The sequence below is a fragment of the Equus asinus genome, chromosome 3 (assembly GCF_041296235.1).
Source record: "Equus asinus isolate D_3611 breed Donkey chromosome 3, EquAss-T2T_v2, whole genome shotgun sequence".
In the NCBI taxonomy this organism is placed as follows: domain Eukaryota; kingdom Metazoa; phylum Chordata; class Mammalia; order Perissodactyla; family Equidae; genus Equus; species Equus asinus.
In genome coordinates this window covers 124892728-124905745 of record NC_091792.1, presented here as the reverse complement: position 1 = coordinate 124905745, position 13018 = coordinate 124892728, and the positions used below count along the sequence as shown (strand labels likewise).

The window sequence follows — 13018 nt, the reverse complement described above, 5'->3', positions numbered from 1 at the left end:
AAGTTAGAATAATAAACTCAAGGAATCACAAACACACTCTCTATGATGGAAAAGACTTTCTAACATGTGTGCTCAACTTCCAATCCAATGCTTTAACTCATTTCTAGAGGAAATCCCACGTACTACAAATGTGCTAAGTGCTGAAAATACAACAGCAAACAAAATTATATTCCTGATCTAGATGATCTTATTTTCTAATAAAGGAGAAAACGATCAAAGAAATGATACAGAAAACCATCATATATAAAGATGCTTATCACAATATTATCTGTGGTAGTCAAGTTTTAAACAATAAGAGTATATTTACATAAATTATGACGTATCCATATGACGTAATGGATGCATACATTCAATTGACGATTGTGAAGAGTCTGTAAAAATATGAAATTATTTTCATAATTTAATGTTATATAAAAATAACATATAACAATTTGCTTTTATCAAAACTGATGTATAAAATGACTAAAGATTTAATAAGAAGTTGGCATAATGAAAATACACTAGTGGAACTGTAGAAAACTTAATTCTTTTCTGTATATTAATAGTATACTACAATCTTTCTGTATAATTTTGTAATACAAATACATGAAAAACTGTTAATTTTATATTAATGCCTGCCTAAAAATGAACTGCTTTTTCCTATACACCAGACAGATAAGGCTCTGAAATAGATTTCTAATAAAAAATAAATAATTAAATAGAGCCTTTTATAGAGGGCAGCAGAGCTTTATATTCTGCCAAGAAAAAGACAGCAGAAGCCCTGAAAATTTGCCACGTGGTTTTCCTGATGTGGGAGCATAGCTGACTGACAGTTCAGCTGCCAGCCCTCCAGACCAGCACTGTATCTGTGCGAGACCTAGAGCCAGTCACTCAACTATTATAAACTATTTTTCACACGTAGGGCAAACATTGATTGAAGTTTCCTCGGGATGGCCTGGTTTACACCTGTTTCCTAGAATAATTATTAATAGCACCCTCTTTCACTTACAAAATGACCTAATTTGGATGATAAATTATATAGTCATCCTTTATATAGTTCGTGTAAAGGTGACTGCAAATGTCCTGATTCTGACACCTGGAGAAGACTCTTCCATTAATCAGTGAAGAAAGAGCAGATAGAACTCCAAAGCCAGGCCTCATTTGTGATTTATTGCTCATGACCAATTAAATAGTGTTTATTTACAAACATCAGGTATGTTTCTATAAGCGTAGTAGTCAAGTGACAAGTTCCAGGAAAGAAACATACTTGTTCTAACGTTTTTGAGTAGAAGATATCCTAATGTCAAAGCCTCCAAGAGCTAGCTTTTAAAGAGGAGCACTCATTTTAGATCTGGAAGTCAAAGGAAGTCAAAATAAAGGAGAAATTAAAAAAAAAATTTTATTATTTTCTTTTTGCCTCTATATTTTAGCTGCTAAATTCTTTTGGACAAAAATTCCTTTCTAGCGTTGTAGCTCTGAATCATTTTTATTGCTCATAAAAGTTGGTAGGGAAGCAAAATAAGTAAAAGAGTGAAAGGGTTACAGATTTGCACTTCCAGAGTTTTAGAGAGGTGAAATGACAGTCCACTCAATTTTGTGATTATTTCATTAGCACAAAAGAATATGGGGCCCATCACTTAACACACACAGAGACGAATGCTTTGGAAATTTGAAGAGGGAGAGGGCCAAGAATAGATTATAGATTATTAAGTAGTTGTGCTCTACTATGTGCTTTCACTCTGTTCAGTGCTTAACTCCACCAGGAAATTGATCACATTGCATTTTAATTAACTAGTTTAGATATTTATGACCCTCTCTAAGTTCCTTGAAGGCGTTCAACATGATATCGTTGGCACCAAGACCAATACTTGGCACACGGTAGGTGTCCGATAAAAAAAATCCACTGAATAAGTGAATGAATGAAAAGAATATTAGAGCTCATCTTGCTGTTTGCAGGTAAACTTATAGTGAACCAAGAAAATTAACAACTAGAAACTATTCCTATTGGCCTTAATAAGAGAATGAATTATTGTAGCTAACCTAATATAAAATTAATTTAAAAAATACAGCAGTTTTCTGATACTACTATTAATCTATCATAAACAAAAACAGGAAAAGAAGTGATTCCTTTCAAAATGATAGCACAACCTATAAGACGATTGAGAGGAAATATAACAGGGAAGGTATAAGTCTTATGTAAAGAAATTTAAAAATAAATGAAGGATATAAGGACAGAAAAAAATAAAAGCAAAGTAAATATTTTGGCTGTAAAACAATATTGTTGATATATCATTCCAAAATTAGTTTATAGATTTAATGAAGTTTTAATTCCATAGTTCGTATGTAATAGGTTTTGAATCATTATGGTTAGGTAGAAGAATCAAGATGAAGGTTTACAAGAAATTATTGAAAAAAGTATTGTTAGATGAAATTTGTCCTGCTAGAATAAAAAGAAAACAAAATAAAGTTACTGTAATCAAAACTATATTGTAGTAAGACATACAGAAATCAGCGAGAACAAAATCAAGTAAATTCAGATCCCGAGTGAATAGAAATTTAGTATATAATAAAAGTGACTAACTGGTTTAGCAATGAAAGGATGGATTATTCAGTAAATTCTACTGCAATGCTTACTAACCAATTTAGAAGAAAATAACTTAGATTCCTACTTATATGATAAATTGTAGATATCTTAAAGATGAAAATATAATAAAGTATAAAAATATTAAAAAAGATATTGCAAATTCTTTTTGACCTTTGGGGTAATGAGGTCTTTCAGGCCTACACCTAACCAAACGAGGAAAGAAAAAAAATTGACAAATAAATAGAAAAATGAAAAATAACTTATGAATGACATAAGACACTTGACAAAGACTAGGGACAAAGGGCAGACTGACACAAAAATATTTACAACATAACAGGTACACAAAGATTAAGAGGGGAAAAAAGTTAAAAAAAGACATAAAATTATGCTAACATCTACTGGTAGCAAGGCATATAGGTTTAAAATGTGACAAATTTTAGCCATCACAATGGCAAATCACTAAAAGATTCATTACATCCAGTAGGGGTGATAATATGGATAAGTGGCATTTTTATAAGCATTAACAGAAAACTAAATTGCTTTATGGTAATTTGGCAACATTGATGAAATATTGAAATTAAGTATAATATATAATATTTCAATGAATAATATTGAAATTATATATAATGTGTATATGTGTACACAAAGTCAATGTGTGATAATACAAAATCACACAATTTTGTTTGATAAACAAAATCAAAGAGAGACTTATGGAATAATTTAAATTATGATTCCTCTATAACATAGATACCACATCATCATTAAAAAGGAGATACAATTACAATGGGGCCAGCCCGTTGGCATAGTGGTTAAGTTCATGCACTCGGCTTCGGCAGCCTGGGTTTCGCAGGTTCAGATCCCAGGTGCAGGCCTAGCACTGTTAGTCAAGCCTCACTGTTGTGGCATATCACATAAAATAAAGGAAGGCTGGTCCAGATGTTAGCTCAGCAACAATCTTCCTCAAGCAAAAAGAGGAGGATTGGCAACAGATGTTAGCTCAGGGCCAATCTTCCTCACCAAAAAAATAAAAATAAAAAAGCAAGAGATACAACTAAGCACACTAATCCAGAAAGATATCTTTAACATTAGTTATGCGACAAACAAGTGTCAGATTTCATTTGTATAGAAAACTTACACACACAAATTGTATATTCATTCATGTCTAAACTTAGGTAAAAGTCTGGAAGTATAGACTCAAAATTGCTAAGAAATTTTGAGGAGTGGAATAAAATAAGTGACCTTCTTATTTAGATTATATGATCAAAAACATTATGGTTAGGGAAAACAGTTTTGTTTTTCTCCATATATTTCAACAACACCAGCAACATATATATATATACAGGTTTCCGCTGATATCCAAACGTAGAGAATTCCTACGAAATCTTTCCTAAGCTGAAATGGCATAAAGTGAAGAAGCAATTACAATCAATTTATAGGGGAAAAATTTTTGAGCATTCCCAGACCCCAAAAATAACCTACCAAATCATACCCAATAACATATAAAACCCTTATTTCGTTCATCATGATAAAAACTCTTAATTACATCCAGTTTTACACTAAGCATAACACCCTTACGAGCTCTCTTAGGCTTTTCTGATACCTTAGGACGCATCTTGCTAATGGATGAACAAAATAAATCGAGATGAAGCACAGATGCCCACAGACACAGTTCAAAGCTATGGCAGCTTGATGCTGAGATCCTGGGCACAGATTCCGGGGAAGGACTTGTGGGCGCCACTCTCGACGCCGAGAGTGGGAGCTGCCTCTATAAAGCCAGCACTGAACGATAATTTTGCTTTTCGTCTTTTGTCGTAAAAGTGAAAATTGCCTTCAGATTTCTTCTAGTTAGCGGAAACAGGTATTAATGCAGGTCTTTTGTAAAAGTAAAGTGGCGAAAAGCAAACTTTCAGATAGCAGGGAAATCTGTATATAACTTGGAAATTATTCAAATTATTTGTTTAGAAAACAAAGAAAAATAAGGTCTAAACTATTTGTGGTGAGAAATTTAAAATTTAAAGTATTTTATGTCCAAGAATAGAACAGAAATTGGATTATAAATTAATGATTCTACAATTTGAAGTGTGGAATATTGATCTAAGAGAAAAAAATAAAATGTGACATCTTCATCCTTTGTAAATTTTATGTAGTTTCCTTGGTAAAGCAGAATATACAGAACCCTTCAAATTACATTAAAGATAGGAAATAAATGGCAATAAACATAACTTTTGGCACAGACTGCTTCATTGTTAGTTTCAAAAAGGGGTCAGCACAATTCCTAAATCTATTAGAACATAGTTTGATCTGATTAAATTAGATATAAAAATGTACAGTTCCATTAGTTAATGCCAAAAGGGACAGATTAATATCAGAATAGATTTATAAAAGATCAACTGGTATAGCAGCATGTTTTTAGAAAGAGAATAAAAACAGAGAATTATAAAATAAAGCAGAGATTTTTTTAACATCGTGATTATAGATATGAAATTTCTGAGGCTTAATGATTGATCCTTAATATAACAACAAAAATTACTAACAAAACATTGTCTTTTGCCAATTTTTGGAGTTTTGTTTTTGTTTTGCTTATTTGCTTTGTTTGGCAGGCCAGATCTGCTCTTTAAAACTTAGAAAATTAGGAATCACAAGTCCAATAAATAATCTTCAGGGGGATGGTGAATATCCAGAGATCATAAATGTTCTTTTGGGACCATTTCCATGTGAGTATTTTCTGGAGGAAGGGAAAGAAATTTTCATTACAGTCTATAAAAAAATGAGTACTGGGTAGAAAGTATATTAAAATGAATACCAAATTCTCCATTGCTCCAATTTATATCCATAGTGGTTGACAGAACATAAATTAGAGTTAGAAAGAATACCACTCTTCATGACATTCACATTTTGTAAGCCTTTGATGCTCTTCTGCATCAGATAAATTCTACAAGGCTGCTAAAAACTTTGCAAAGTGGAGGCATAATGTTGAGGCTTAATACATTGTAAAGCATATTAAAAGATCTTAAAATTAAATGGAAGAAAGAAATGGGAATTAGTTTCTCTGAATGCAGAAAGATATGCATTTGTTTCCTAAGTCTTGGGATCATAAAATGAGAGACAAAATATTTTCGTTGACATAAGGATCCTCTTAGACCATTCACTTCAATAGGGAGAGAATACAAATGAGTAGAACAGAAACACCAAAACACTCTTTCTTGTCAATTCCAGTTATGACAATTTGATGGTTTTTCAAACAGAATTGTCACTAAAGATATGATAGAAACAAATACACACTCATAAGCCACCTATCAAGAGTAGCAAATTAGTTTGTAGAACACAGAGGTCTGAGTTACACTTAAATTTAAAATAGCCAATATAGCTGCTTTGTGCTAATCAGTATGGCTATTTTGTGGAAAAGGTAATCCTTACTCAAGACACTCTACTACATGTGTTGGAAAATTATTCTGCTAATTATATACATCTAGGATGACTGAGAGATGAATGATGTCTCTGTATTTAAGTAATTCACAAATTGTGCAATCATAAGTGATGGTCCTAGGAAGCTACTCAAAGATTAACTTGTTGCCAGGATCCTTGATTCTAGCAACCTTAAAGCTAACTGGAGAACCAAATCACATCCTGATCACACTAATATTAAAATATTTTTATTAAACCCACTATATTCTAATCACAGACTGTCTGATCTTCCCATCCAGCTACAGATTGGAGAGCAGGGTTCATGTTAACTTTTCTTCTACATCCCTAGTGCTTAGCACAGTCCAACTACTGTGCTACTCAATATATTTGTTACTTAATATATTTGCCTAAAAATAAGGAGAAATGTTAAATCTCCAAATACATTGTATCTGGGGGGGAAAGGATTCCTACAGTTCAGAAGTTCACCGTTAAACTTAATTCTATAGCCTTTCATAGGATGTTGCTATTTTAATGCCATATGTCAGATGACCAGAGTAAAGGTTTTCCTAGAAGATATAGGAATATCATTTTCATAAGGCCTACCAAATTTTGAGACCATACCTTTGGCCACAGAAGAATAATGCTATTTCTCTCTCTACTCTTCACTAACATTGACCTGAACTTGTGCCCAGGACAGCTGAGAATATTTCATCTTTTCCCAGAGTTGCAATTGATGTCACTCTCCTTAGTGACCCCCCCATAGCTCACCTAGAATTCTAAGTAGCATTTATAGCATTTTACTGTCTTTGTTTATATTAATAAACTATCTCATATAAATTTCTAGAGTTTAAGTTCACTGGGGGCAGGGACCCTGCCTTCTTTGTCCTGTGAATTTAGTACATACACTGTCATATACATATGTCCTGTATACACTACACAAACACTATTAGGGCAGGCATTATGTCTTGCTTACCACTGTATTTCCAGTTCCCAGAATTCTGCTTAACACATAATAGGCAATGAGTAACTATTTCTTGAATGAATGAGCATTATTGATGCTCAATACATGTTTACTGAATGAATTAATAGCTAAGACTATTTCCTGAAACATGGAGCTTGAGTTGGTTAAACTATCTTAGTATTGATAGAATTAGATTGTGACATATTTAAGAGTAGAAAAAAGTATAAATTTCATCGGCGTCCTACAGAGTACAAGGGCTCTAACAAGCTTCTGCTTGAAGAAGTCTAGTGACAAATCATCCATTGTATTGTTAGAGGGCTTTTTATTGAAAGAAAATCTGCCTTCATGCAGCTTTCACCATTTGGTTATGGTTTGTCTGTTACACTTAAACCTAATAAATTGAATCATGATTTTATTTATATAGCATACTTAAAAATAAATAGCCATCTGATTCCTCAGTAAAACTTACCTAAATTCCAAATTCGTGTTTTTAACTCTTTATCCTATGGTGTTTTTTTCTAGATCAAGTACTCCAGTTAAAGTTTTCCCTAAAATAAGTAATCTAGCACTGCTTATAATATTCCTGATTATGTGGTAGGCATAACAATAGATTCTTGTATTTACTGTGCTTTCTATCAGTTGCGTTATCTCTCCTCTCCTTTCCTTTCCTTTCCTCCTTCTTCCCTCCTCCCTTCCCTTTTTCCCCTTCATCCACAGTCATGTTAATTGCTTTGATTTATATTGCATTTGTAATCTGAGAGGTGTGGTGGTTAAGAATGCAGGCTCTGGGCAAAGAACACATGGATTTGAATCTTGGATTCAGCGCGATGATCTTCAGTGAGTTTCTAAAAATCACTGTGCCCTGGTTTTCCCATCTGTAAAATGGGGATAATAACAGTATCTAGGCTTTATTCTCCCTTCATGCTTGATGGGTCATTTGGCTAAGCATAACCTTCTAGGCAGAACATTTGTCTTTAGAATTTTGGTGACATTTCCTCCATAATTTTCCAGTATTGCTGATGAGAAATCTCATGACTCCCTAATTCTCTTTCCTTGATTAAGATCTGTTCCATCAGCACCCTCTATCCTTAAAAGTTTAGACTCCTCTGTTTATCTTTGGAGTTCTGAAAGTATATTTTCTTGTTTTGTCTACAAGATGTTTTCCTTTGATGATTACCACAAATCTAGGTCTTAGCAGTGAATACAAGCTCCATATGGGTAATAATCATGTTTAGTCTTTTCACCCCTATAAACTCAGCCTGTTGCACTGTCTATAGCACACAGAAGGCATTCAATAAATATTTGTTGAATAAAAGAATGAATGATATCTCCCAAATCCAAAAGATATTTAATAATGTACAATGATTCAAGGACTTTACTGAAGTTAAAACAACTTTAACCAGGATAAATAAGACTAGAATCACTGTGATTCCAAGAACATCTGTTGTTATGTCTTTTCAGTTAAAATTTTAAGTGCTACATACTTTGCACAAGTTTTCTCTCTTGGTCTTGGAACAAACTGGAAAGGTAGATGTCATTTCCACACTTTACAAATGAGGGCTCTCTGCCTCAAAGATTTGCCTGAAATCACTCTAGTGGGAAATAGTGGAGCTGAAACTAGAATTTACATCTAATGATCAAGTTCAGAATTCTCAATTGGTACCTAGTGTATATGTGAATTATTCTCCTGAGGCCTGTATATTCAATTTGTGCCCACTCTTCCCCCTACCCCCATGACAGTCATTTATCATATTTTGATAATACCTCGAGAGCCATCTTTTTCTGTTTTCCACCTTGCCTTGTCTCTTCTCTTTGGGATCCCACCTTCATTATCGTTTTCATAGATAAATTTTAATCACCTTTATATAAACATAAAATATTATATGTCTATTTAATGTTTTGATGAAAAGTCAAACTTTTCCTTTTGTTGCTTAGCCAAAATTATGTCTCCTAGTATATAATGGAATGAAATGGAAGGAGAGTATACCTAAAAGACTATACACAGGGGATTTATCAAATATAGCTTTGCATCTTAGCTCCAAAATAATTTTGTCTCTCAGTCCTTCTTTGAATATTTAATTATCTTGGACCATTATTACTCACTTATTTGCCCTCAAGTTTGCATCAGTATTTTATTAGAAAATTAAGCCAACCAAAAATCTAAATGCCTAAAGAAAAATCATTCACTATTACCTCCACAAAATATATTACTGAAGTTCTTTGAAAATAATATATTTTATAAAGCAAGGATAATCGAATATTTTTATTTGGGCAACTGAATGCTAAACTGTGTGATTGTTTTAAAAAATAAAAACAAGGTATTTTCCTTTAGTTTCTCAAAATATAACTTCTTAGTCAATGCTTATTGTAAATTACTTTTTAGAACAGCTAAAATCTCCAAGCACTTTTTCACCTATTTTTAAAAACCTGACTGTAATTAGATTTCTTCCAACGTTACAAATAAGTCAAATCAAGCTTAAGAGATTTTAACCAACTTGTCAAGATGCCATAGAGCCTCACGGGGAAGGAAACACAGGAACCAAGACTACAGCTTTTAGTTACAACAATAGGATAGATTTTCATAGTTCAGCAATATAAAAATCAGTATAGTATCTCTCCTTTATGCTCTTGATGGAAACTAATGAGGAAATAAGCTTTTGTTTTTGATTAGATATAAGAAATAATAGCTTCCAATTTGGTAAACCGCAAAATAGATGACTTGGAAGATTTATTTTTGAAATCAGTGTAAAACATCAAAATTCCTATAAACAGAACCATCAGTGGTTAGTTTTTAAAGATCTCTCAAAAGAAGAAAAAAGGAAGAAGAAGATACGAATGTGAATTATTTATTCATGCTGGCATCAATTTTTTCCAACTAAATCTTAAAAGGATGAAAAGTTCACCACAATGTAACTACTTTAAAAATTGAAGACATATTCTCTCATAATTGAGGCCCAAAGAGCTAATTATAACAGCAACATACAGCTTTTTTTAGTATTTATTTACTCACTGGCCAGAGTAATCCAGATGGTCTATAGTACTATGATAAAATGAATTATTTATCTACTTTAACTTCATAACACCTCTCTCTCACTCACTCATACATATGCTAAAAAGAGTTCATGGCATTCTCAATTAGAATTTCCCTCTTGAAAACTACTAAGAAAAAGCCAGTAAAGCAATCATTACTTTATGTTTAGCTCAAATCTTAGACATATTGAATACGAAAATTTGAAAAAGTCATAAATGATCTACTACTACCCTTCATTTGCTAGATGAAGAAAGTGTGTTCAGAGAGGTTAAGGACCCTTGACACATAAAATCATGTCTCCAGACTGCCAGATCCCATCTCTCTCACCTACACCACACAATTCTTTAATTCAGAGCAGCTGGAAGAGAATTCTGGAGCCAATTATGATGATCATAAAGTAAACATCCTTAAAAACAAAAGATGTTATTTAAAACAAAACATCTCTTTAGAGAGACAGTATGCCCCTTAGCAAGCAGCTTGCCCACTACATCGCAAGGGAAACTTGCACTTAGAATGACAAAGGAGCATACAGGTTGTTATTTCAGAAAACCACAGGCTAAATCTGTTTTTCCTTATGAGAACACAGATTCATTTGTAGCATTATGAAGATGCATGAGAGGACGGGTACGTGTTCTATGAAAATATCTTCTATAAAATTTTATAATATATTTCAAAGAAATAGAACATGACACAACTTGCATATAGGAAACGATTAATCAAGTAGCATATTTGAGCCCATGCAGAACATTTAAGTTTCTAAGGGAAAAGGGTAAATAAACTAAAACTGTAATACTTAAAAAAGCATTGTGTGTTAAATATTTTCTGGCAAGTCTAATATGACTTAGCATACTTTAATCCAATCTCTATTTTCGGAGAAAGAATATAGTTGTTCTATCTGCTGGTAATGGCAAAAATATTCACTCTAGCTATATACTAAAATTAATCATCACAATAATTCATTTTAGCAATGATGCAAATACTTATACAGGCATGTTTCCATCTGCATAGTGATTATATTTTACTTGAGTTCTAAGCAGCATCACATAATACAATAATATAATTTTAAATGTACATTTATATTAAATTTCGTTACATGATATGAGTAGTATGTCAAAGACCTTTATAATGTCTACGTCTAAACCAGTATTGTAACTTCTTTCATCCACTACTCCTAAATCCAGGCGCAGTACCTGAGCATTTTAGTTTTCTACCAGAATGATTTCAAAGTTTTATTGAAAAGTATTACAGCCCAAGCAGCTCAAGTCTTGCTTTGGTTAAGTTGGAGGCTTGGGGCTGATAATTTCTCTCTCTATCTCTGTCTGTCTTTCTGTCTGTCTCTCTCTCTCTGTCACATACATACACACACATACACACACACATACACAGAGCCAGGATATTCATATCATCATACAATTTTTATTTACTTGTAGACAGTCAATGAAAATAAAAATCACCCAAAGCTGGCTCAATAAAATATACATAGTTATTTCTGGCTTAAATATTTCAACTGTGATAGATTTTTTTTAGCTATAATCATAATCTTTCTTGAGGTAAAACTTTGGTGTTTTCCAGAATAGCAAAAACAGGAAAAAAAGAATACCAGAAAAAGCAATATTAGTATATAGAAAAGCATCATACATACCATGAAGTGTAACAAGTTTCTAAAATAACTTTGCTTTTAAAACGCAGAATCATCTGGAAAGTTCATCAATGGCATTCATTCACTAAATTTAAAAGCAAAATTATTTCTACTCCCCCACCCCACTCCCGGTAACTGAACCTTTACTAGTTTCGACTTTGCTTCAGGTGAAAAACAACTGAACTAACCTTCTAACTAACATAGGTTAATTTCATTCTATCTGAAAATGAAGAGATGTAATTAGAAAATAAAATGCTAGTAAAATATCGCACACGTGCCCAGGAAAATGCAAGTTACTTAACTTAGAATCATTTTTAAAAGAATGAGAAATGAGGGGGAAGGAGATAGATCCGAAAGAATAGTTTTAGGTCCTTAAATTTACTCACCAGTTTCCCAAATGCAGGGTCAGTAACAAGAACATCAGCCTCACCCCTCTGCTTTGACTCCACAGAAGAAAAGGAGAGAAATGAAAATCTTTCCAAGAACCCATTGGGATCGCTTTTTCTGCTCAAGTCTCCAAGCCAGGACTTTTTCTCCCACCTCAGCTGCAGCCCAGCGAGTACGAGAAGGGAGTGCGGGAAGGCAGTACACCTCGCAACCAGGTAGGATGCGACTCCCAGCGGAATTGAGCAGGGGAGCCAATCAGAACTAGAGGATGTTGGCATAAATTATCTGAAAAAGAGTTGGGCCAATCAAAGGCTCAAAGAGGCGGGGCTTCCCCTACTAGAAATCGTGCCCAGTAGGGAAAAGGGCTTCGTCTTTCTAAAAGAAAAACAAACCTCTTCTCCCTCACAGCCACGGAGAAACGTTTGAGTAGCCTTGACAGACTTCCTTTCCAGGGACAGGCAGCCTGCCTCTTCCCCCTGGCCTTCCCCCCTGCCTGACTCTATTTGGGAAACCACTACCTCTTGCCTCTCCCACGTTTAGATTCTGAATCTGTCCACCGAGAGAGACCCGTGGGAAGCTTGCAGTGTCTACTTGGTTTTCCCCAGGCTCGCGAAGGTTCTGCTAATTTTTGTTTATTATCGTTGATTTTGAGTGTGGGGCGATGTCTCATTTCTCTGCAGACCCAGCACCTGGCGCAATGCCTGGCACAAATGAGCTCTCGGGAGATGTTGAATAAACAACTAATTGAATGAATGAATGAATGAATGAGCGGGCTAGGTGCATCGCCGGTAACGTTTCCTCAACCCCTTCTGTCTTTATGAGTGAGAGGATTTGCAACTCCTTCTTTCTCCGGGTACCAGAAGACGATGCTGATGAATACTGTCAGGCAAGAACGATCTCATTTTACAAAAACATAAACAAAAATCCGTTTTTAAAAAGGTCCTCTTGAGTTGTAGACCTATTACGTGGGTAATCCTTATTCTCTGCTCCCTTCCCAGTTGCCTTTGCGTTTGTTGAGCTCCAGTGTTTGGT

The 13018-nt window shown here is 33.9% G+C and overlaps 1 protein-coding gene across 1 annotated transcript in view; it reads right to left on the bottom strand.

The window, feature by feature from the left end:
- The window catches only part of GABRG1 (gamma-aminobutyric acid type A receptor subunit gamma1), a 71041-nt gene extending 58678 nt beyond the window's left edge, over positions 1 to 12363 (bottom strand). The window contains exon 1 of the mRNA XM_014857142.3: positions 11986 to 12363. Coding sequence (XP_014712628.3) covers positions 11986 to 12089 — 104 coding nt within the window. The 5' untranslated portion in view covers positions 12090 to 12363. The remainder of the gene's footprint in view (positions 1 to 11985) is intronic.
- Positions 12364 to 13018: the final 655 nt, after the last annotated feature.